The sequence below is a fragment of the Rhinoderma darwinii genome, chromosome 5, assembly GCF_050947455.1.
Source record: "Rhinoderma darwinii isolate aRhiDar2 chromosome 5, aRhiDar2.hap1, whole genome shotgun sequence".
In the NCBI taxonomy this organism is placed as follows: domain Eukaryota; kingdom Metazoa; phylum Chordata; class Amphibia; order Anura; family Rhinodermatidae; genus Rhinoderma; species Rhinoderma darwinii.
Window position 1 is genome coordinate 341,724,662 of NC_134691.1, and position 27,432 is coordinate 341,752,093.

The 27,432-nt window shown below is 45.3% G+C and overlaps 1 protein-coding gene across 2 annotated transcripts; it reads left to right on the forward strand.

The window, feature by feature from the left end:
* Positions 1–5,711: 5,711 nt before the first annotated feature.
* On the forward strand, positions 5,712–14,272 carry LRRC61 (leucine rich repeat containing 61). 2 transcript variants are annotated; one of them, XM_075827882.1, is made up of 2 exons: positions 5,712–5,800; positions 11,797–14,272. In XM_075827882.1, the coding sequence occupies exon 2, from the start codon at positions 11,914–11,916 to the stop codon at positions 12,694–12,696; it is 783 nt and encodes a 260-aa protein (XP_075683997.1). In that variant the 5' UTR covers positions 5,712–5,800; positions 11,797–11,913; the 3' UTR covers positions 12,697–14,272. The 2 variants fall into 2 exon arrangements, with proteins under 2 accessions (XP_075683997.1, XP_075683996.1); XM_075827881.1 differs by lacking the exon at positions 5,712–5,800 and adding an exon at positions 9,304–9,368.
* The last annotated feature ends 13,160 nt before the right edge of the window (positions 14,273–27,432 follow it).

The window sequence follows — 27,432 nt, forward strand, 5'->3', positions numbered from 1 at the left end:
CCCATTGGAAATATCTATTCAGTTAATAGATAATATTTTGTTTCTGCAGATTATACACTTGATAAATTCTTCGAGGGGTTGTCCACTCCGGTCAAACATTTTTGGGTCAGCAAGTCCTCCAGAGTACTGCTCATTATGGATTGGACTCACCAGGTCCTCTAGAGCAAGAGGTACTCTTTCCGCTCCAGCTAGTAAAGGGGTACCCAGAACAAGAGACCTAGATTATCTCCACATGCCCTAATATGACAAAACGAAAGGGACTAAGCCCCCCAAAAATTTCTAGTAAAACTCCTTTTTTTTAAATGTTTTATTCCTGTACCAAGTGATTAGAGGTTGAAGTTACCTATGAAAAGAGATTCTGTGTCCCCATGACAATACTTACTGTCCTTGTGTTCTGATAGCTCAGTGTTTTTGTAGGGACACTGGGCCTCATTGCACCCAATCAGTTTACAGCTTTCATTTTCAGGTTTCTTGGTGTCTCGGTTTCTTTGATAGCACTGAGTTGCCAGAGCACAGGACAGGAAGTGTTGTCTGGGGGATAAAGGCAGAGAAGCACTTCTCACAGAAGTCCTGTCACTTTGTAACTTGACACAGAAATCTTTTTTTTTCTGTACAGTGTCGCTTATGCTGTATTTACATAAAGGTGATGATGTCATAGCTGATGACATCACAAGGGTTTATAATGGCTAGGATTGATCTCAGCATGACATGGTTACAAAGATGTGGACTGTGCTGTGAACAGAGACAATCTTAGAACATTTAATACAGTTCAGTATAAAAAAAAAAATCATTGATACATTATGCAAGCTAGGGTGTAAAATGCTCCTATTTTATTTTTTAACAAAGGGCCAAATTCTGTGCTGATAAATTTCGTATTATATCTTTAAAGGAGTCAAAGCTCCAAATCCTCTGTATAGATATTGCGTTACATGACGACATTCTGTCTGCCTACAGCCACCACTAGGGGGAGCTAACTGCCTAATATTTTATTATTGAGATCAATGCATAACCGTATGTAGTGATCTCCCCCTAGTGGTGGCTGCAGGCGGGAAAAATATTTTTTAAATCTATGGCTGTGCAGCAGATTTGGAGCTGTGTGACAGCAAAACGAAGCGCTGACCTCTATAAAGATATATTACGAAATTATTTAACAGATCTGACTGGATGGACCTCATATTATTCTTCTCATGATTCTGTGTTACTATGAACATATATGGTTCTTGGAAACCTCATGGATTCAAAGGTAACAATACTTATTAAAAACAGGACAGGAGAAGTGGTACTGTGCAGTGTCCTTATATACAGAATAATACAGATACTGGGAATTACACCCAGTATACAGGACAGGAGAAGTGGTACTGTGCAGTGTCCTTATATACAGAATAATACAGATACTGAGAATTACACCCAGTATACAGGACAGGAGAAGTGGTACTGTGCAGTGTATATATACAGAATAATACAGATACTGGGAATTACACCCAGTATACAGGACAGGAGAAGTGGTACTGTGCAGTGTCCTTATATACAGAATAATACAGATACTGAGAATTACACCCAGTATACAGGACAGGAGAAGTGGTACTGTGCAGTGTCTATATATACAGAATAATACAGATACTGAGAATTACACCCAGTATACAGGACAGGAGAAGTGGTACTGTGCAGTGTCCATATATACAGAATAATACAGATACTGAGAATTACACCCTGTATACAGGACAGGAGAAGTGGTACTGTGCAGTGTCCATATATACAGAATAATACAGATACTGAGAATTACACCCAGTATACAGGATAGGAGAAGTAGTACTGTGCAGTGTCCATATATACAGAATAATACAGATACTGAGAATTACACCCTGTATACAGGACAGGAGAAGTGGTACTGTGCAGTGTCCATATATACAGAATAATACAGATACTGAGAATTACACCCAGTATACAGGACAGGAGAAGTGATACTGCGCAGAGTCCATATATACAGAATAATACAGATACTGAGAATTACACCCAGTATACAGGACAGGAGAAGTGGTGCTGTGCAGTGTCCATATATACAGAATAATACAGATACTGAGAATTACACCCAGTATACAGGACAGGAGAAGTGGTACTGTGCAGTGTCCATATATACAGAATAATACAGATACTGGGAATTACACCCAGTATACAGGACAGGAGAAGTGGTACTGTGCAGTGTGTATATATACAGAATAATACAGATACTGAGAATTACACCCAGTATACAGGACAGGAGAAGTGGTACTGTGCAGTGTGTATATATACAGAATAATACAGATACTGAGAATTACACCCAGTATACAGGACAGGAGAAGTGGTACTGTGCAGTGTATATACAGAATAATACAGATACTGAGAATTACACCCAGTATACAGGACAGGAGAAGTGGTACTGTGCAGTGTCCATATATACAGGATAATACAGATACTGAGAATTACACCCAGTATACAGGACAGGAGAAGTGGTACTGTGCAGTTTCCATATATACAGGATAATACATATACTGAGAATTACACCCAGTATACAGGACAGGAGAAGTGGTACTGTGCAGTGTGTATATACACAGAATAATACAGATACTGAGAATTACACCCAGTATACAGGACAGGAGAAGTGGTACTGTGCAGTGTATATATATATATATACAGGATAATACAGATACTGAGAATTACACCCAGTATACAGGACAGGAGAAGTGGTACTGTGCAGTGTATATATATATATATACAGAATAATAGAGATACTGAGAATTACACCCAGTATACAGGACAGGAGAAGTGGTACTGTGCAGTGTATATATATACAGAATAATACAGATACTGAGAATTACACCCAGTATACAGGACAGGAGAAGTGGTACTGTGCAGTGTCCATATATACAGAATAATACAGATACTGAGAATTACACCCAGTATACAGGAAAGGAGAAGTGGTACTGTGCAGTGTCCATATATACAGAATAATACAGATACTGAGAATTACACCCAGTATACAGGACAGGAGAAGTGATACTGCGCAGAGTCCATATATACAGAATAATACAGATACTGAGAATTACACCCAGTATACAGGACAGGAGGAGTGGTACTGTGCAGTGTATATATATATATACAGAATAATACAGATACTGAGAATTACACCCAGTATACAGGACAGGAGAAGTGGTACTGTGCAGTGTCTATATATACAGAATAATACAGATACTGAGAATAACACCCAGTATACAGGACAGGAGAAGTAGTACTGTGCAGTGTCCATATATACAGAATAATACAGATACTGAGAATTACACCCAGTATACAGGACAGGAGAAGTGATACTGCGCAGAGTCCATATATACAGAATAATACAGATACTGAGAATTACACCCAGTATACAGGACAGGAGAAGTGGTACTGTGCAGTGTGTATATATACAGAATAATACAGATACTGAGAATTACACCCAGTATACAGGACAGGAGAAGTGGTACTGTGCAGTGTCCATATATACAGGATAATACATATACTGAGAATTACACCCAGTATACAGGACAGGAGAAGTGGTACTGTGCAGTGTGTATATACACAGAATAATACAGATACTGAGAATTACACCCAGTATACAGGACAGGAGAAGTGGTACTGTGCAGTGTATATATATACAGAATAATAGAGATACTGAGAATTACACCCAGTATACAGGACAGGAGAAGTGGTACTGTGCAGTGTCCATATATACAGAATAATACAGATACTGAGAATTACACCCAGTATACAGGACAGGAGGAGTGGTACTGTGCAGTGTATATATATATACACAGAATAATACAGATACTGAGAATTACACCCAGTATACAGGACAGGAGAAGTGGTACTGTGCAGTGTATATACAGAATAATACAGATACTGAGAATTACACCCAGTATACAGGACAGGAGGAATGGTACTGTGCAGTGTATATATATATATACAGAATAATACAGATACTGAGAATTACACCCAGTATACAGGACAGGAGAAGTGGTACTGTGCAGTGTGTATATACACAGAATAATACAGATACTGAGAATTACACCCAGTGTACAGGACAGGAGAAGTGGTACTGTGCAGTGTCTATATATACAGAATAATACAGATACTGAGAATTACACCCAGTATACAGGACAGGAGAAGTGGTACTGTGCAGTGTATATATACACAGAATAATACAGATACTGAGAATTACACCCAGTATACAGGACAGGAGAAGTGGTACTGTGCAGTGTCTATATATACAGAATAATACAGATACTGAGAATTACACCCAGTATACAGGACAGGAGAAGTGGTACTGTGCAGTGTCATATATACAGAATAATACAGATACTGAGAATTACACCCAGTATACAGGACAGGAGAAGTGGTACTGTGCAGTGTCCATATATACAGAATAATACAGATACTGAGAATTACACCCAGTATACAGGACAGGAGAAGTGGTACTGTGCAGTGTATATACAGAATAATACAGATACTGAGAATTACACCCAGTATACAGGACAGGAGAAGTGGTACTGTGCAGTGCCCATATATACAGAATAATACAGATACTGAGAATTACACCCAGTATACAGGACAGGAGAAGTGGTACTGTGCAGTGTCCATATATACAGAATAATACAGATACTGAGAATTACACCCAGTATACAGGACAGGAGAAGTGGTACTGTGCAGTGTATATATACAGAATAATACAGGTACTGACAATTACACCCAGTATACAGGACAGGAGAAGTGGTACTGTGCAGTGTATATATATATATATACAGAATAATACAGATACTGAGAATTACACCCAGTATACAGGACAGGAGAAGTAGTACTGTGCAGTGTATATATACAGAATAATACAGATACTGAGAATTACACCCAGTATACAGGACAGGAGAAGTGGTACTGTGCAGTGTCCATATATACAGAATAATACAGATACTGAGAATTACACCCAGTATACAGGACAGAAGAAGTGGTACTGTGCAGTGTCCATATATACAGAATAATACAGATACTGAGAATTACACCCAGTATACAGGACAGGAGAAGTGGTACTGTGCAGTGTATATATACAGAATAATACAGATACTGAGAATTACACCCAGTATACAGGACAGGAGAAGTAGTACTGTGCAGTGTATATATACAGAATAATACAGATACTGAGAATTACACCCAGTATACAGGACAGGAGAAGTGGTACTGTGCAGTGTATATATATACAGAATAATACAGATACTGAGAATTACACCCAGTATACAGGACAGGAGAAGTGGTACTGTGCAGTGTATATATATACAGAATAATACAGACACTGAGAATTACACCCAGTATACAGGACAGGAGAAGTAGTACTGTGCAGTGTATATATACAGAATAATACAGATACTGAGAATTACACCCAGTATACAGGACAGGAGAAGTGGTACTGTGCAGTGTATATATATACAGAATAATACAGATACTGAGAATTACACCCAGTATACAGGACAGGAGAAGTGGTACTGTGCAGTGTATATATATACAGAATAATACAGACACTGAGAATTACAATGGAGTATAATTAGTAGAACATTGAATGTGATCCCCCTCAATGCCTCTAAACTGTCGCCTGTCCCTTTAAATGTTTAAAGCCTGCTGTTGCCATGGTGACCATGTTATGGTGACACTCACAGACTCCGCCTCTTCATGGAGGCTCAGGCAGGATCGGACCTCAGCATTTCTTCTGGGATTAATTCTGGACCCTCTTTGTGATTGATCGGTGGGTGGCATTAACCCCTTCTCTTCCTGTTTTGTCAGATTTATATAGATTGTAAAGCAGGTATTCACTGACAGCTCTATGACTTATTCAGACCCACAGCACCTCAGCAGACAGTATCACACATAAGATTAGATACACAGCTCAGCAGACAGTATCACACATGCTAGGATTAGATACACAGCTCAGCAGTGTCACACATGATAGGATTAGATACAAAGCTCAGCAGACAGTATCACACATGATGGGATTAGATACACAGCTCAGCAGATAGTATCACACATGATAGGATTAGATACACAGCTCAGCAGACAGTATCACACATAAGATTAGATACACAGCTCAGCAGACAGTATCACACATGCTAGGATTAGATACACAGCTCAGCAGTGTCACACATGATAGGATTAGATACAAAGCTCAGCAGACAGTATCACACATGATGGGATTAGATACACAGCTCAGCAGATAGTATCACACATGATAGGATTAGATACACAGCTCAGCAGACAGTATCACACATGATAGAATTAGATACACAGCTCAGCAGATAGTATCACACATGATAGGATTAGATACACAGCTCAGCAGACAGTATCACACATGATAGAATTAGATACACAGCTCAGCAGATAGTATCACACATGATAGGATTAGATACACAGCTCAGCAGACAGTATCACACATGATAGGATTAGATACACCGGCTCTGCAGACAGTATCACACATGATATGATTAGATACACAGCTCTGCAGTGTCACACATGATAGGATTAGATACACAGCTCAGCAGACAGTATCACACATGATGGGATTAGATACACAGCTCAGCAGATAGTATCACACATGGTAGGATTAGAAACGCAGCTCAGCAGACAGTATCACACATGGTAGGATTAGATACACAGCTCAGCAGGCAGTATCACACATGATAGGATTAGATACACAGCTCAGCAGAGTATCACACATGATAGGATTAGATACACAGCTCAGCAGACAGTATCACACATGATAGGATTAGATACACAGCTCAGCAGACAGTATCACACATGATGGGATTAGATACACAGCTCAGCAGACAGTGTCACACATGATGGGATTAGATACACAGCTCAGCAGATAGTATCACACATGATAGGATTAGATACACTGCTCAGCAGGCAGTATCACACATGACAGGATTAGATACACATCTCAGCAGACAGTATCACACATGATAGGATTAGATACACAGCTCAGCAGACAGTGTCACACATGCTAGGATTAGATACACAGCTCAGCAGACAGTATCACACATGGTAGGATTAGATACACAGCTCAGCAGACAGTATCACACATGATAGGATTAGATACACAGCTCAGCAGACAGTATCACATGATAGGATTAGATACACGGCTCAGCAGACAGTATCACACATGATGGGATTAGATACACAGCTCAGCAGACAGTATCACATGATAGGATTAGATACACAGCTCAGCAGACAGTATCACACATGATAGGATTAGATACACAGCTCAGCAGACAGTATCACACATGATAGGATTAGATACACGCTCATCAGAACATGGATGGGTGGGATGTGACGTTCTGCTGTGAGTAGCGGGGGAGGGGCGGTGGATGGAGCTGGATACAGGGAACACGCAGCCTCTGCTCCATCTTGTCGCGGTGAGTATCTTGTCCTCCTCCGGCCGGTACAATGCCGGGTATTATCTACGGGGGACAGGATGGCACATGTCGGCTCATACACATCACCTGCACCTGCTGTAGTGACGTAATACAGCCCCAAATACCCAGACAACGTGTTATCTGCACCCCATTATAACCCAGGCCCCCGGTGCACCCTATTATACCCAGACCCCCGGTGCACCCTATTATACCCAGACCCCCGGTGCACCCTATTATACCCAGACCCCCGGTGCACCCTATTATACCCAGACCCCCGGTGCTCCCTATTATACCCAGACCCTCGGTGCTCCCTATTATACCCAGACCCCCGGTGCTCCCTATTATACCCAGACCCTCGGTGCACCCTATTATAACCAGACCCCCGGTGCTCCCTATTATACCCAGACCCTCGGTGCTCCCTATTATACCCAGACCCCCGGTGCTCCCTATTATACCCAGACCCTCGGTGCACCCTATTATAACCAGACCCCCGGTGCTCCCTATTATACCCAGACCCTCGGTGCTCCCTATTATACCCAGACCCCCGGTGCTCCCTATTATACCCAGACCCTCGGTGCTCCCTATTATACCCAGACCCCCGGTGCACCCTATTATACCCAGACCCTCGGTGCACCCTATTATACCCAGACCCCCGGTGCACCCTATTATACCCAGACCCTCGGTGCACCCTATTATAGCCAGACCCCCGGTGCACCCTATTATACCCAGACCCTCGGTGCACCCTGTTATACCCAGGTCCCTGGTGCACCCTATTATACCCAGACCCCCGGTGCACCCTATTATACCCAGACCCCCGGTGCACCCTATTATACCCAGACCCCCGGTGCACCCTATTATACCCAGACCCTCGGTGCACCCTATTATAGCCAGACCCCCGGTGCACCCTATTATACCCAGACCCTCGGTGCACCCTGTTATACCCAGGTCCCTGGTGCACCCTATTATACCCAGACCCCCGGTGCTCCCTATTATACCCAGACCCTCGGTGCACCCTATTATACCCAGGTCCCTGGTGCACCCTATTATACCCAGACTCCCGGTGCACCCTATTATACCCAGACCCTCGGTGCACCCTATTATACCCAGACCCCCGGTGCACCCTATTATACCCAGACCCCCGGTGCACCCTATTATACCCAGGTCCCTGGTGCACCCTATTATACCCAGGCCCCCGGTGCACCCTATTATACTCAGGTCCCCGGTGCACCCTATTATACACAGACCCCCGGTGCACCCTATTATACCCAGACCCTCGGTGCACCCTATTATACCCAGACCCCCGGTGCACCCTATTATACCCAGACCCCCTGTGCACCCTATTATAGCCAGACAACCGGTTCATCCTATCATACCCAGACCCCCTGTGCACCCTATTATGTCCAGACCCCCGGTGCACCCTATTATACCCAGACCCCCGGTTCATCCTATTATGCCCAGGTCCTCGGTGCCACCTGCCGTGTGTGTGTATAATGCAGCCTGCACATAAATCCACCTCCCTGCGTGGAAATGTCCGTACTGTCAAGATATTGCTCATTCATTGTTATCCCTCATATATATATATATACACTGATCAGCCATAACATTATAACCCCCGGCCTAATATTGTGTAGTCGCCTTCCTGCCCCCGTACAGCTGTGACCCGTCATGGACTCCACAAGACGTCACACATGATAGGATTAGATACACAGCTCAGCAGACAGTATCACACATGATAGGATTAGATACACAGCTCAGCAGACAGTATCACACATGATAGGATTAGATACACGCTCATCAGAACATGGATGGGTGGGATGTGACGTTCTGCTGTGAGTAGCGGGGGAGGGGCGGTGGATGGAGCTGGATACAGGGAACACGCAGCCTCTGCTCCATCTTGTCGCGGTGAGTATCTTGTCCTCCTCCGGCCGGTACAATGCCGGGTATTATCTACGGGGGACAGGATGGCACATGTCGGCTCATACACATCACCTGCACCTGCTGTAGTGACGTAATACAGCCCCAAATACCCAGACAACGTGTTATCTGCACCCCATTATAACCCAGGCCCCCGGTGCACCCTATTATACCCAGACCCCCGGTGCACCCTATTATACCCAGACCCCCGGTGCACCCTATTATACCCAGACCCCCGGTGCACCCTATTATACCCAGACCCCCGGTGCTCCCTATTATACCCAGACCCTCGGTGCTCCCTATTATACCCAGACCCCCGGTGCTCCCTATTATACCCAGACCCTCGGTGCACCCTATTATAACCAGACCCCCGGTGCTCCCTATTATACCCAGACCCTCGGTGCTCCCTATTATACCCAGACCCCCGGTGCTCCCTATTATACCCAGACCCTCGGTGCACCCTATTATAACCAGACCCCCGGTGCTCCCTATTATACCCAGACCCCCGGTGCACCCTATTATACCCAGACCCTCGGTGCACCCTATTATAACCAGACCCCCGGTGCTCCCTATTATACCCAGACCCTCGGTGCTCCCTATTATACCCAGACCCCCGGTGCTCCCTATTATACCCAGACCCTCGGTGCTCCCTATTATACCCAGACCCCCGGTGCACCCTATTATACCCAGACCCTCGGTGCACCCTATTATACCCAGACCCCCGGTGCACCCTATTATACCCAGACCCTCGGTGCACCCTATTATAGCCAGACCCCCGGTGCACCCTATTATACCCAGACCCTCGGTGCACCCTGTTATACCCAGGTCCCTGGTGCACCCTATTATACCCAGACCCCCGGTGCACCCTATTATACCCAGACCCCCGGTGCACCCTATTATACCCAGACCCCCGGTGCACCCTATTATACCCAGACCCTCGGTGCACCCTATTATAGCCAGACCCCCGGTGCACCCTATTATACCCAGACCCTCGGTGCACCCTGTTATACCCAGGTCCCTGGTGCACCCTATTATACCCAGACCCCCGGTGCTCCCTATTATACCCAGACCCTCGGTGCACCCTATTATACCCAGGTCCCTGGTGCACCCTATTATACCCAGACTCCCGGTGCACCCTATTATACCCAGACCCTCGGTGCACCCTATTATACCCAGACCCCCGGTGCACCCTATTATACCCAGACCCCCGGTGCACCCTATTATACCCAGGTCCCTGGTGCACCCTATTATACCCAGGCCCCCGGTGCACCCTATTATACTCAGGTCCCCGGTGCACCCTATTATACACAGACCCCCGGTGCACCCTATTATACCCAGACCCTCGGTGCACCCTATTATACCCAGACCCCCGGTGCACCCTATTATACCCAGACCCCCTGTGCACCCTATTATAGCCAGACAACCGGTTCATCCTATCATACCCAGACCCCCTGTGCACCCTATTATGTCCAGACCCCCGGTGCACCCTATTATACCCAGACCCCCGGTTCATCCTATTATGCCCAGGTCCTCGGTGCCACCTGCCGTGTGTGTGTATAATGCAGCCTGCACATAAATCCACCTCCCTGCGTGGAAATGTCCGTACTGTCAAGATATTGCTCATTCATTGTTATCCCTCATATATATATATATATACACTGATCAGCCATAACATTATAACCCCCGGCCTAATATTGTGTAGTCGCCTTCCTGCCCCCGTACAGCTGTGACCCGTCATGGACTCCACAAGACGTCACACATGATAGGATTAGATACACAGATCAGCAGACAGTATCACACATGATAGGATTAGATACACAGCTCAGCAGACAGTATCACACATGATAGGATTAGATACACAGCTCAGCAGACAGTATCACACATGATAGTATTAGATACACAGCTCAGCAGATAGTATCACACATCATAGGATTAGATACAGCGGTTCAGCAGACAGTATCACACATGACAGGATTAGATACAGTGGCTCAGCAGACAGTATCACACATGATAGGATTAGATACAGCAGCTCAGCAGACAGTATCACACATGATAGGATTAGATACACAGCTCAGCAGACAGTATCACACATAGGATTAGATACACAGCTCAGTAGACAGTATCACACATGATAGGATTAGATACACAGCTCAGCAGACAGTATCACACATAGGATTAGATACAGCTGCTCAGCAGACAGTATCACACATGATAGGATTAGATACAGCGGCTCAGCAGACAGTATCACACATGATAGGATTAGATACACTGCTCAGCAGACAGTATCACACATGATAGGATTAGATACACAGCTCAGTGGACCCGGATGTATATAACTGGTGATATTTTGTATATTGTAGAAACACCTTGGCCGCCGGTAGAATTAATGTGACACATTTTTACTTTCCATCCTCAGGAGGAGACGGGTGGATGATTCCTACATGAGACGTGTCCACCGCACACCGGGGGAGGAGACGACCGGCACCAGGACACATTTAGTGGATAGTTGAATTTTCTGAGAATTTTCGTGACCATGGAATCCAGGAGCAACAAAGATCAGAACTCGGACCAGGCCAGGATCACCCCCGAGATGCTGAAGTCGAGGACCGGGGAGTTTGACCTGGAGTCCATCCTGTTCCTGAAGCTGAGGAATCTGGGACTGCAGGAGCTGGGCTGTATAGGACAATGCTTGAACCTGGAACGTTTAGACCTCTCCAATAACCACGTCACCCACCTGGCCCCCTTGTCCTCTCTCAAGCAGATGGTGGCCTTAAATCTTTCCTGCAACCGGATCTCGACCTTGGAGCCACTGGCGTCCTGTGACAACCTGCAGACCCTAAACGTGGCCGGAAATCTACTGTGTAGCATTGAGAACTTGCAGTGTCTGAAGGGTCTCCGTAGGTTGGAGAGCATCCGCCTTCGGGACCCCGTGTATAACTTGAGCAACCCCTTGTGTGCCAACGGCTCGTACAGACATGCCGTGCTGGAAACTATCCCCAGCGCCCGAGTCATTGATGGTGAGAGGGTCACCGGTTCCGGGAGTGACCTTTACCACCTGTGTAAAGACATTGACAATTCCTTAAAGAGGTTCATCGGCAATGGGGCCCTGGAGGTCTCCGGGGCCGTCAAACCTTGGGTAGAAGAGGGATTCTGGGACCTGAAGCCGGCGCATAGCTCAATAATCGAAGAAACCTATAAACAATTTAATGATATTCTACAAGAGTGTAAGGAGCTGAGCAAGAGGGCGGACGACGCCATCGCCCAGGCCGAAAGAACGCTCAACGGAAGGAGCGACACCAACTCCTATGTGTTCTGAGCCTGGATTTAAAGGGCACTACCCTATAAAATCCCACAGATCCCCAGTAGAAAAAGATCCTTGAATCATCCTCTTCTGTCGGGTTCATAACATGTCTGTTATCAGGAAAGCTGGGTGACAACCAGTATACCGGCAGCGTTATGGCTCCTCCGGGGTTGTCACAAATGGTCAAGTCCTCTGAGATTCCTGCTCTTTACCCCCCAGCCCAGGGATCGTGATCTCTCCAAGTATTCTTAGTGGACTCTCCCTATCTGAAATGTCTCCACCCTTGGACACTGAGCGTTCTACACCCAAATAATTCTTCAGTGTTCTTCTTTGGACCTCCCACCCTTGACCTTCTTAAAGGGCCAGTACACAAGCGCAGTCAGGGCCGGCCTTAGGATAGATGGCGCCCCGTGCGAAATGATCTTTCGGCGCCCCACCCCATCATAAAAAAAATGGCCCATAAAAAAAGTATAATGCCCCCACAGTATTATGCCCTATATAGTGCCCCTATACAGTATAATAATATTTAATAATATAATATATTATAACCCCTTCAAGCACACAGTATTTTGTCCTCTAATTGTGCCACACACTGTATATTGCCCCCTGTAGTACCCCTAAACAGTATAATGTCCGCTTAGTGGCCCCCACACAGTATAATGCCCTCCTCCCCTGGCTGCCACTCACAGCCCCCCCTTTTAGATAGAGCCCCTGTAGGTTGTGCCATAATCCCCCACCTCCCCCTTGTAGACCATGTCACACAGCCCCCACCTCCCCCTTGTAGACACTGGCCTCAAACAAAATTTTTTTACTCATCTCGGCCTCGTTCCCTCGACGAACTGAGCTGCTCTGCGACGGGATCCTTGTGTCGGCCGGCGTGATCCTGTAGCCAAGTGCAGAGTTTCCCAACCTTTTCGGACTCGAGGCAGCACTGGAAAAATAACATTTCCTCAGGGCCCCCCGACCAAAAATTGTTTTGAGAAAGACAGAAAACGGCTAAAAACAAGCACTCCACTCGTAGGGTCTGTTCACACATGTTGTAAGGCAAAAAAAATCTGACTCAAAATTCCTTCAAGAACTGGCAGCGTGTGACCTTTTTTTTGTGTTCTTTTTAAGCCGTTGAAGCGAATGCAAAAGACGCAGGAAAAAAAGCTCCAAACGAGTGACGCAGGTATTATCTGCCATCAGCCCCCCACTCACAGTAAAATGACCATCAGCCCCCCACTCACAGATTCCCCCTGTAGATAGTGCCACACAGCCCCCTGTAGATAGTGCCACACAGCCCCCTGTAGATAGTGCCACACAGCCCCCTGTAGATAGTGCCACACAGCCCCCTGTAGATAGTGCCACACACACCCCCTATAGATAGTGCCACACAGCCCCCTGTAGATAGTGCCACACAGCCCCCTGTAGATAGTGCCACACAGCCCCCTGTAGATAGTGCCACACAGCCCCCTGTAGATAGTGCCATACAGCCCCCTGTAGATAGTGCCACACAGCCCCTTTGTAGATAGCAACCCCCATTCCTGTAGATAGCGCCACTGTAGCTCCCTGGAGCGCTCCTCTTGATGTCTCTGTTCATATATGGACAGTGACATCAGGGGCAACTCCTGAAGCGGAATCCCCGTCCACAGCATTGCCGACGCTGTAACTGGGGATTCCAGTCCAGGAGAAGCCCCTGTGGTCTGTGTCCATTTATGGACAGTGACGTCACTGGCTTCTCCTGGAGTGTAATCCTCGGTCACAGAGTCGGCAATGCTGTGGACGGGGATTCCGCTTCAGGAGTTGTCCATGATGTCACTGTCCATCTATGGACAGAGACATCAAGCGCTCCCTCCAGGAGCGGAATCCCAGGCCACACGGGGATTCTGCTCCTTCAAGAAGCGGCAGTGGCGCTAGTAGATAGCAGAGCAGGAAGATACCTCCCTGCTCCGCTATAGTGGCATCACTACTGATGTAGCAGCCACAGCAGCTGCTAGCAGTGCCGAAGAGCGGCACGGGCGCACTCATGCCCGGTGTCGCCACGGCTGCAAAAGCGGTAGCGACGCCACTGAGTGAAGAAGCTCCTGGGCAGAAAGGCGGTTGCTGAGTCACCGGGCCCGGGCGCTTCTGAAACAAGCAGGGGAAGAGAGCCAGCGCAGCGCCCCCTTCCACCTGCTGGAGTGATGCGACCTGTGCAATGGCACAGGTCGCACACCCCTAAGGCCGACCCTGAGTGCAATATAAGGAAAGGTCCTGCTTCTTCCCTCTGTTAAAGGGGTTGTTCAGGAATGGAAAAACACAGATGCTTTTTCCCAAAAAACAGCGCCACACCTCTCCACAGGTTGTGTGTGGTATTGCAGCTCAGTCCCATTAATTTCATTGGAGCTTAGCCGCAATACCAGTCACAACCCATAAACAGGTGTGGCGCTGCTTTTGGAAAAAAGAAGACATGTTTTTCTAAGTTCCCAAGTAACGTAAACGCTGCACAATTTCCCCAACGGAATTGTGTGCGGCATTACACAGTAGCAGCAAAGTGGATGAGATTTACAAAACCTCCTGCCCACGCTGCGGAAAAAAAACAAAGCGTAAACATTTAATAAATTGACCTGCGGTGCGGAATTTAATCCCATGTCAATTTATGCCGCGTTTTTGTAGATTTTCCGTTGCAGGTTTTCCCCATTGAATTCAATGGGGATGAAAAACCCGCAACAGAAAGCCGAGTGTTGTGACTTTCGCAGTCATTACGCCGCAAAAATCGCAACTACGGAAAACGTACCCAGAATGCCCTCCTTCCTGCAGTCCGGCCTCCTGGCATGACGTTTCATCCCATGTGACCGCTGCGGTCAATCACAAGCTGCAGCGTCGCGTGGCTTCAACGCCATCGTAGGAGGCCGGACTACGCGCAGAGAAGATGGGGGGGCGGTGAGTATGAGCGCTTTCTTCGGCAGGGAAATTCCTTTTGAAAAACCGCACCACAATGTGGTGCGTTTTTTTGGACGGAATGTTCTGCGGGTTTCAGGTCGGACACGCTGGGTGATTTTTATACAGCGCATCTGACCCGTGGGAACCCGGCCTAATCCTGGACAACCCCTTTAAGGTCTATATATCTTAAAGGGGTCGTCTCATCAGATGTAGAGGTGTCCGGCTCATTTTGATGGGGGAAGTTGCAACCAAGTATTCTAGTATTACATGATGGCCATTCTTACAGGGCGTCTCTCCTTTCTGACCCAAGTGGGTGATCCCCCATTATGATGTACATTTGCCCTAATACACAACCACTTTAACTAGCTAACAATGGCTGCCATTACGGCTCCCACACCCAGCTTTCCACGAAACCCTGAATGGTAAATAAATATAGTTTGTTATGAAGGGTTGATTTTACTTTCTTCCCTCCTTCTGCTCTGCCTTTGTGTCAGTCTTTACTATAGTTCTTGCATTCTATTCATAGGAAAAATTGGCTGACAAGTCAGAAGTGCGGTGTAAATGGCTCTATAAATGCCTGATATAAAATTAAATCTGTGTTTATACTATAAAACAATGCTGAGTTTGTGGCTATAATCTACATGTGTATAATTATTATATCGTTATACACAGTGGCGTCCCATTATTATGACCGCCACTAATATCCAGAGTACCCGCCGTGTGCAGCACAGACAGCGCTAGATGGCGGGGAGTGATTAATAAGGTGCTGGTTGGTGGTCTCTGGTATCTGGCGCCTCGCTGACTGCAGAGCATCCCACAATAGCTGGAGGGTGCATGGCGGGAGGGTCCATAGAACCAACAAGATGATCGAGGTCCCAGAGAGGCTCAGTTGGGTTCAGGTCTGTAGAATTAGGGGAGAGGGAAGTACTTGGAAGTCCTGGTCGGTCTCTTCCTGTCGGACATTTCTAGCCGTGTGACGTGTCGCATTGTCTCGCTGGAAGATTCCACCTGCCCCAGGGAAGACAATCAGCATGTATGGGGGGGACGTGATCTGCAACGATGGATTCATAACCAAATCGCTTCAGAGCCGTCCACATGGATGAGTGGCCCAGAGAACGCGATGAAATAATCCCCAGACCATAATGCTGCCGCCACCGGCTCGTGTTCTTCCAGCAATGGCTGCCGGTTGTTCAATGGCGGATCATCATTAGATCACTTTGGGTGGCCGCCCGGGTAGCCCATGGCCGCCAAAAGTACAATGCGTTTTTGCCGCAATTTTGCTGCGAATCTTGGCAAAAACCGCGACAAAACTGCCTTGTGTATGTCCTGCAAAAGGACCTTAAGGCAGAAGGTCACATGACCGCAGGTCCTAGAACAGCAGTAACAGCATACCTCCCAACTGTCCCGAGCTCAGCGGGACAGTCCCAGTTCCAGGCGCTGTCCCGGGGTATGTCCCGCTGTCTAACTAATTGTGAAGCAGGGAACCATCAGCTCCCTCCTTCAGAATTAGTTCAGAGCAGAGGGAGCAGGCTCAGCGCTACTGTAAGTGCTCTGCTCGGGGAAGCCCTTGATGTTACTGTCCATATGTGGACAGTGACGTCATTGGCTACTCTTGGAGCGGAATTCCCGGCCAGAGTCGGCAACGGGGATTCCACTCAAGGAGTAGCCACTGACGTCACTGTTCATATATGAACAGTACCCTCAAGGGCTTCCCCGAGCACAGCGCTTACAGTAGCGCTGTGCCTCCGGAGTCCTCGGCGAGCGGAGGAGCTCCCTCTGCTCCTCCGCTCTGATCTAATTCTGAAGCAGGGAGCTGATGGTTCCCTGCTTCATAATTAGTGGCTACTCCTTCAGCGGAGTTCCCGTTGCCGATAATCTGGACAGGGATTCCGCTCCTAGAGGAAACCACTGAGGTCACTGTCTATATATGGACATTGACGTCAGTGGCTGCACCTGGAGCGGAATCCCCGGCCAGAGTCGGCAATGGGGATTCCGCGAAAGGAGTAGCCACTGACGTCACTGTCAATATATGGACAGTGACATCAAGGCTTCCCTATAGGAGCAGAATCCCAGGCCTATGCTCTGGCTGGGGATTCCACTCCTAGAGGGAGTCCCAACGGCGCTATCTACAGGGGGGGCTAGTGCTATCTTCATGCGTGTGTGGCACTATCTACATGGACATTATGGCACTATATAGGGGCACTATCTACAGGGGACACTGGCGCTAGATACATTGGCACAATATACATAGGCACTGTGTCACTATCTGCAAGGGCACTGGCACTAGGGGCAGCTAAGGGGGCATTATACTGTATCGGGCAGCTAGGGGGGCATTATACTGTATGGGGGAATTTGGGCATTATACTGCATGGGCCCGGGCATCTGTATGGGCATGATACTGAATGGGGGCATCTATGTTGGCTTTATACTGTATGGTGGCAGCTATGGAGGCATTATACTGTGTGGGGGCAGCTATTTGATATTATACTGTGTGGGAGGCACTATGGGAGCATGATACTGTATGGGCTGAATCGGGTGTGTATGGGCGGGGATTGGGTCGGATTAGAGGCGTGGCTTAAAAGAAAAAAAAACTTGACGCGACACTCTGCATGCTCCGCATCGATTGTCCCTCTTTGTGATTCTTGAAAGTTGGGAGGTATGGTAACAGAGAAGACTGAGGTGAGCTGCTAGGTAAGTATAATTGGATGGATTCGTTTAAGATGCTTGTCAAAGGATCCCAAATATTTGGACAATATTCACCAATCTAACGTATTTGAAGACAAAGGTCTGCCAGGTTGGATTTTAACACAACAGACACACGACACCTGATACCTGCTTCACATTACAGCAAAGTCCATAGGAGGCAGTATTATAGTAGTTATATTCTTGTATATAGGGGGCAGTATTATAATAGTTATATTCTTGTATATAGGGTCAGTATTATAGTAGTTATATTATTGTATATAGGAGCAGTATTATAGTAGTTATATTCTTGTATATAGGGGCAGTATTATAGTAGTTATATTCTTGTATATAGGGGCAGTATTAGGGCGGGTTCACACATGGCGGAATTTCACTTAAATTCCGCTGCGGACACTCCGCAGCGTTAATCCGCAGCGGGGCCGTTTCTCCATTGACTTTCACTTTAATTTAGCAGTGTTCGTTTACACGATGCGTACAATTCCGCTGCGGAGCATAGGCTGCGGAGCGGAATTTGGTGTCCGCAGCATGCTCTGTCTGTTGCGGAGCAGTGGCGGACTGGTTGCGGACTCATGGCGGAATTTCTCCATTGACTTCAATGGAGAGTCAAAATTCCGCAATGAAGTCCGCAGATCTTATGTGTGCTGCGGAGCGTATTGTTTTTACTACCATGACATTTCTTCATTCTGGCTGGACCTATGTATTTCTAGGTCTACAGCCAGACTGAGGAAGTCAATGGGGCTCCCGTAATGACGGGAGCGTTGCTAGGAGACGTCTGTAAATAGTCACTGTCCAGGGTGCTGAAAGAGTTACGCGATCGGCAGTAACTGTTTCTGCACCCGGGACAGTGACTACCGATCTCAATATACATGTATCTGTAAAAAAACATATAAGTTCATACTTACCGAGAACTCCCTGCGTCTGTCTCCAGTCCGGCCTCCCAGGATGACGTTTCAGTGTAAGTGACGGCTGCAGCCAATCACAGGCCAAGCACAGGCTGCAGCGGTCACATGGACTGGAGCGTCATCCAGGGAGGTCGGGCCGGATGCCGAAAGAGGGACGCGTCACCAAGACAACGGGCGGTAAGTATGAATTTCTTTGACTTTCACTAGGGAAAGTGCTGTCCCTTCTCTCTATCCTGCACTGAATAGGGAGAAGAGAAGCACTTTTCCTGCAGTCCGCAGCGGCCAGTCCGCATCAATTTTCTGCACATTTTGTGCAGATCCGCTGCAGAATCTGCAACGCAGATTCTGTGCGGCATTGATGCGGACAGTTGCGGAGGAATTCCGCCATGTGTGGTCATGCCCTTTTAGTAGTTATATTCTTGTATATAGGGGCAGTATTATAGTAGTTATATTCTTGTATATAGAGGCAGTATTATAGTAGTTATATTCTTGTATATAGGAGGCAGTATTATAGTAGTTATATTCTTGTATATACGGGCAGTATTATAGTAGTTATATTCTTGTATATAGGGGCAGTATTATAGTAGTTATATTCTTGTATATAGGGGCAGTATTATAGTAGTTATATTCTTGTATATAGGGGCAGTATTATAGTAGTTATATTCTTGTATATAGGGTCAGTATTATAGTAGTTATATTCTTGTATATAGGAGCAGTATTATAGTAGTTATATTCTTGTATATAGGAGAAGTATTATAGTAGTTATATTCTTGTATATTGGGAGCAGTATTATAGTAGTTATATTCTTGTATATAGGAGGCAGTATTATAGTAGTTATATTCTTGTATATACGGGCAGTATTATAGTAGTTATATTCTTGTATATAGGAGCAGTATTATAGTAGTTATATTCTTGTATATAGGGGCAGTATTATAGTAGTTATATTCTTGTATATAGGAGCAGTATTATAGTAGTTATATTCTTGTATATAGGGGCAGTATTATAGTAGTTATATTCTTGTATATAGGAGCAGTATTATAGTAGTTATATTCTTGTATATAGAGAGCAGTATTATAGTAGTTATATTCTTGTATATAGGAGGCAGTATTATAGTAGTTATATACTTGTATATAGGGGCAGTATTATAGTAGTTATATTCTTGTATATAGGGGGCAGTATTATAGTAGATATATCTTGTATATAGGAGCAGTATTATAGCAGTTATATTCTTGTATATAGGGGGCAGTATTATAGAAGTTATATTCTTGTATATAGGGGGCAGTATTATAGTAGATATATCTTGTATATAGGGGGCAGTATTATAGTAGTTATATTCTTGTATATAGGAGGCAGTATTATAGTAGTTATATTCTTGTATATAGGAGGCAGTATTATAGTAGTTATATTCTTGTATATAGGGGGCAGTATTATAGTAGTTATATTCTTGTATATAGGAGGCAGTATTATAGTAGTTATATTCTTGTATATAGGAGCAGTATTATAGTAGTTATATTCTTGTATATAGGAGCAGTATTATAGTAGTTATATTCTTGTATATAGGGGCAGTATTATAGTAGTTATATTCTTGTATATAGGAGCAGTATTATAGTAGTTATATTCTTGTATATAGGAGCAGTATTATAGTAGTTATATTCTTGTATATAGGGAGCAGTATTATAGTAGTTATATTCTTGTATATAGGAGGCAGTATTATAGTAGTTATATTCTTGTATATAGGGGGCAGTATTATAGTAGTTATATTCTTGTATATAGGGGACAGTATTATAGTAGTTATATTCTTGTATATAGGGGCAGTATTATAGTAGTTATATTCTTGTATATAGGGGCAGTATTATAGTAGTTATATTCTTGTATATAGGGGCAGTATTATAGTAGTTATATTCAGGGGCGTAACTAGGAAAGACTGGGCCCCATAGCAAACTTTTGACTGGGGCCCCCCCCCTCTGCTGGGTATCACACAACCCCCCCCTTGTAGATAGTGCCTCCCTATAGATTCCACCACACAGCGCCCCCTATAGATAGCACCATACACAGCCCCCTGTAGATAACGCCATACAGCCCCCTCTGTAGATTACGCCATACAGACCCCCTCCAAAATAAAAACGGCCTATAGTTTGTCCTACAAAAGACATGCATCCCCTATCCACAGGATCTCCACAGGATAGGGGATACATGTGTGATCGCTGGCAGCGATAAGGAGAACGGGGTACCGAAAGTCCCCCGAAGTTCTCCATGACTAACCTCGAACTTCCGGCGTCTGCGCAGTTCAATAAAAATGAAAGGAGCGCTGGTCACGCATGCGCACAAGCATGACCGGTGCGCAAGTCATTTCCATGGAGCTGCAAACAGACTACGGAAGTCCGAGGTTTGTCATGGAGAACTTAGGGGGGACTTTCGGTCCCCCGTTCTCCTCATCGCTGGGCGTCCCAGCGATCCCACATGTATCCCCTATCCTGTGGTTAGGGGATGCATGTCTTTTGTAGGAACAACCCCTTCAGTGGCGTCGCGCTGTAGCAGCCATAGCGGCTGCTAGCGGAGCCTGCGGCCATGGGAGGGGCCGTGCCGGCGGGTGGCACGGGCCCCCTCATGCTGCAGGCGCCGTAGAAGTCACTACGGCTGCTATAGCGGTAGTTACGCCACTGCGCATAGGTTTGTACGGCGTAAAACTACAGCTCCCAGCATGGCCGAAACAATGATAAGGATATGCTGGGAGATGCGGTTTCACAAAAAAAAATCATACCACCATCATCTCGCTGCATATCATACAGTGACTACAATACTGATTAGAGGCAGAATAAACATTTACATTAAGTGACTCACCGGTGACGTCTCAGATTCTAGTTCTTTTCTTCTCCCTCCGGTTCAGACATCTATGATGGATTTCTCCCGGCCATGACCCATTTCTGCAGTTTTCCGTTTAGATGTCTTCAGCTTCTCACTTTTAAAACATTTCTGCACCTATAAACGAAGTTAAAATTCTCAACACATCTAAATATAACTGTCACACACACACACACACACACACACACACACACACACACACACACACACACACACACACACACACACACACACGTGCCCCCTGTAGATAGTGACCTACATAGAAGCCCCTGTAGATAGTGCCCACATATGGACTCCAGAGCTGCAAGGCAATAGTGCTAACCACTGAGCCACCGTGCTGCCCTACATATAGCTTCCCCTATAGTTAGTGCTCCACGTATAGCCCACCTCTGTAGATATTGTCCCACATATAGCCCACCCCTGTAGACTGTGCACTACATATAGACACCCTGTTGCTAGTGCCCCACAGGTAACCCACCCCTGTATATAGTGTCCCACACATAGCCCACCCCTATAGAAAGTACCCTAAAAAATAGCTCCCCTATAGATAGTGCTCTACATATAGCCCACCCCTGTATAGTGTCTCACATATACTGCCCCACATATAGACCCCCCTGTAGATAGTGGCTCACATCCCCACATACAGACCTCCCCTGTAGCTAGTGCCCCACATATAGACCCCCCTGTATATAGTGGCCCACATATAGACCCCCCTGTATATAGTGGCCCACACCCCCACATATAGACCCCCCTGTAGCTACTGCCCCACATATAGACCCCCCCTGTAGCTACTGCCCCACATATAGACCCCCCTATATATAATAGCCCACATAAAGACGACCCCCCCACCCCACTATAGATAATGCCATTCACATTTTTATGAGGAAAAAATATATATAAAGTTGACATACTCACATTCTCCGGTTCCCACGCTGTTCACTGGCGATGCAGACATGCTCTCTTCTGAGCATGTCTGCAGGAGCTGAATGAGCGTCCTTCAATGACGCTGATTGGCGGGGCAGAATGACTTGCCCCGCCAATCAGCACCTTCCAAGCATGGAAGCGGCGCGATGATGTCATCGCGCCGCTAGCCAATCAGTGTCATTGTAAGGCACTGGATGGTCAGGCACGGAACATGCCCGGCCATTCAGTGCTAATACATGTATTTGGCTGCCGCTAGCACCGGGGCCCCCTCCGGTGCTAGCGACACCTACAGGCATGAGAGTGCCTGTGTGAGGCTCGGTGGCGCGGGCCCCACAGTAACGGTGCTACCCCTGTAGCAGCCATAACGGCTGCTAGCGGCGCCACCGGGCATTTGGGAGGGCGTGTCGGCTGGCGGCACGGGCCCCCTCAAGCCCCGGGCCCCGTAGCAGCCGCTACTGCTGCTACCGCGGTAGTTACGCCACTGGTTATATTCTTGTATTTAGGGAGCAGTATTATAGTACTTATATTCTTGTATATAGGGGCAGTATTATAGTAGTTATATTATTGTATATAGGGGCAGTATTATAGTAGTTATATTCTTGTATATAGGGAGCAGTATTATAGTAATTATATTCTTGTATATATAGGGGGCAGTATTATAGTAGTTATATTCTTGTATATAGGGGGCAGTATTATAGTAGTTATATTCTTGTATATAGGGGCAGTATTATAGTAGTTATATTATTGTATATAGGGGCAGTATTATAGTAGTTATATTCTTGTATATAGGGGCAGTATTATAGTAGTTATATTCTTGTATATAGGGGTAGTATTATAGTAGTTATATTCTTGTATATAGGGGTAGTATTATAGTAGTTATATTCTTGTATATAGGGGTAGTATTATAGTAGTTATATTTTTGTATATAGGGAGCAGTATTATAGTAGTTATATTCTTGTATATAGGGGGAAGTATTATAGTAGTTATATTTTTGTATATAGGGAGCAGTATTATAGTAGTTATATTCTTGTATATAGGGGTAGTATTATAGTAGTTATATTTTTGTATATAGGGAGCAGTATTATAGTAGTTATATTCTTGTATATAGGGGCAGTATTATAGTAGTTATATTCTTGTATATAGGAGCAGTTTTATAGTAGTTATATTCTTGTATGTAGGAGGCAGTATTATAGTAATTATATTCTTGTATATAGGAGCAGTATTATAGTAGTTATATTCTTGTATATAGAGAGCAGTATTATAGTAGTTATATTCATGTATATAGGAGCAGTATTATAGTAGTTATATTCTTGTATATAGGAGCAGTATTATAGTAGTTATATTCTTGTATATAGGAGCAGTATTATAGTAGTTATATTCTTGTATATAGGAGACATTATTATAGTAGTTATATTCTTGTATATAGGGGCAGTATTATAGTAGTTATATTCTTGTATATAGGGGGCAGTATTATAGTAGTTATATTCTTGTATATAGGAGCAGTATTATAGTAGTTATATTCTTGTATATAGGGGACAGTATTATAGTAGTTATATTCTTGTATATAGGGGCAGTATTATAGTAGTTATATTCTTGTGTATAAGAGCAGTATTATAGTAGTTATATTCTTGTATATAGGGGGCAGTATTATAGTAGTTATATTCTTGTATATAGGAGCAGTATTATAGTAGTTATATTCTTGTATATAGGGGCAGTATTATAGTAGTTATATTCTTGTATATAGGAGGCAGTATTATAGTAGTTATATTCTTGTTTATAGGGGGCAGTATTATAGTAGTTATATTCTTGTATATATGAGCAGTATTATAGTAGTTTTATTCTTATATATAATGGGCAGTATTATAGTAGTTATATTCTTGTATATAGGGGGCAGTATTATAGTAGTTTTATTCTTGTATATACGAAGCAGTATTATAGTAGTTATATTCTTGTATATATGAGCAGTATTATAGTAGTTATATTCTTGTATATAGGGGGCAGCATTATAGTAGTTATATTCTTGTATATAGGGGGCAGTATTATAGTAGCTATATTCTTGTATATAGGAGCAGTATCATAGTAGTTATATTCTTGTATATAGGGGCAGTATTTTTAGTAGTTATATTCTTGTATATAGGAGCAGTATTATAGTAGTTATATTCTTGTATATAGGGGCAGTATTATAGTAGTTATATTCCTGTATATAGGGTCAGTATTATAGTAGTTATATTCTTGTATATAGGGGCAGTATTATAGTAGTTATATTCTTGTATATAGGGGCAGTATTATAGTGGTTATATTCTTGTATGTAGGAGCAGTATTATAGTAGTTATATCCTTGTATATAGGGGCAGTATTATAGTAGTTATAATCTTGTATATAGGGAGCAGTATTATAGTAGTTATATTCTTGTATATAGGGGCAGTATTATAGTTGTTATATTCTTGTATATAGGGGGCAGTATTTTCTCAGTTATATTTGTGTACATAGGTGTAATGTCGGGGTAGGGAGACGGACAGATGAGCCCTAATCTACCCGCCACTCAGTCCCTGCCTACTTGCACAGTCCGTCCTAGGTGATGGCGTACAACTGGGGGACGGTCCCTACGTTCACTATGTGCACGACAAACAAAACAGACAAGGGAACTCGGAAGAAAGGGAAGAGGGGCAGTTGCCCACGGAAACACTGTGAGCAACAGAGTAGTGAACGAACCGAGTCAAACCAGGAGAGTATGCGGTAACAAAAGCAGAACAGGAGAATAGTCAGTCAAGCAGGGTCAATATGAAGTAGCGGTCAATGGTAATAGCAGGAACAGCAGAGCCAGGAAACACAAGAATCACAGGCAAAGGACAGGCAGCAAATGAAGGTATAAATAGACCAAGGGTGGAAGCTAGAACCGTCTGGCCAGGCTGTGATAGGCTCTCCCACTCCTCAGCTTCCCAGCCTGAGTGGTAGCAGATCGAGTCACTCTATCAGACCTAGGAGCAGATGCAGACTGATTAACTACGGGCGTCGACACAGAACCTGTGTCTGGAAAATCCTTTACAGTACCCCCCCTTTTATGAGGGGCCACTGGACCCTTCCTAGGTGGACCTGGCTTTCTTGGGTAACCGAAGATGGAACCTCCTGAGAAATAACCCAGCGTGAACATCCCGAGCGGGTACCCAAGTCCTCTCCTCAGGCCCGTATCCTCTCCAATGGACCAGGTACTGGAGGGAGCTTTGGACCATCCTGCTGTCCACAATCCAGGCTACCTCAAATTCTACCCCTTCAGGGGTGAGAACAAGGACAGGAGGTTTCCTCGAGGTAGCCAAGGACGGGGAGCAGCGTTTCAGGAGGGAGGCATGAAACACGTTGTGTATTTGAAAGGACAGCGGTAACTACAGCCGGAAGGAGACAGGGTTAAGGACCTCAATGACTTTGTACGGCCCTATATGCCGGGGAGCAAACTTTTTGGACGGAACTTTAAGGCGCACATTTTTTGAAGGTAGCCACACCAGATCCCCGACCACAAACAAGGGGTTAGCAGAACGTCTTCTATCTGCCTGAGTTTTTTGTATGCTCTGGGACGCCTCTAGGTTCTTCTGAACCTGGTCCCAGACTGTGCACAGTTCCCGATGAACGACATCTACCTCGGGATTGTTGGAACTACCAGGTGAAACGGAGGAGAACCGTGGATTAAACCCAAAATTAAAGAAAAAGGGGGAGACCCCTGACGAGTTACTGACCCGGTTATTAAGGGAAAATTCGGCGAGGGGAATGAAGGAGACCCAATCATATTGACAGTCAGAGATAAAACACCTTAAATATTGTTCTAGAGACTGATTAGTCCACTCGGTTTGGCCATTAGTTTCAGGATGGAAGGCCGAGGAGAAGGACAGATCAATCTCCAACTTTTTACAGAAGGCTCTCCAAAACAATGAAACAAATTGTACCCCTCTGTCAGAAACAATATTGACAGGGACCCCATGGAGACGCAGGATGTGTTTGACAAACAAGGTAGCTAACGTCTTAGCATGGCCAGATAGTGCAGAGTCATGATTTTCCCTGAGTACCCTTAGCCGGAATTGCAGGGGAACAAATAGCTTGTTCTCAGGAAGGTTCTCGGGAGCTGAACCTTGATCAGCCGCAATATCGGAGACTAAGTCAGAATCAATAGCGGAAATGATTATACCTGGGGGCAAAACACAAGCCGGATCCTCCTCCGAAGGAGGGCTGGCCATGAAGCTACGCAGGCAGATTCTAGGAAAACCAGATTCTTGTGGTCGGTAAGGACCGTTACCTGGTGCCTAGCCCCCTCTAAGAAGTGGCGCCACTCTTCAAATGCCCATTTAATGGCTAAGAGTTTGCAGTTGCCAACGTCATAGTTACTCTCAGTGGGCGAGAACTTCCTGGAGAAGTAGGCACGGGGACGGAGATGGGTGAGAGACCTGGTACCCTGGGACAAGACAGCACCC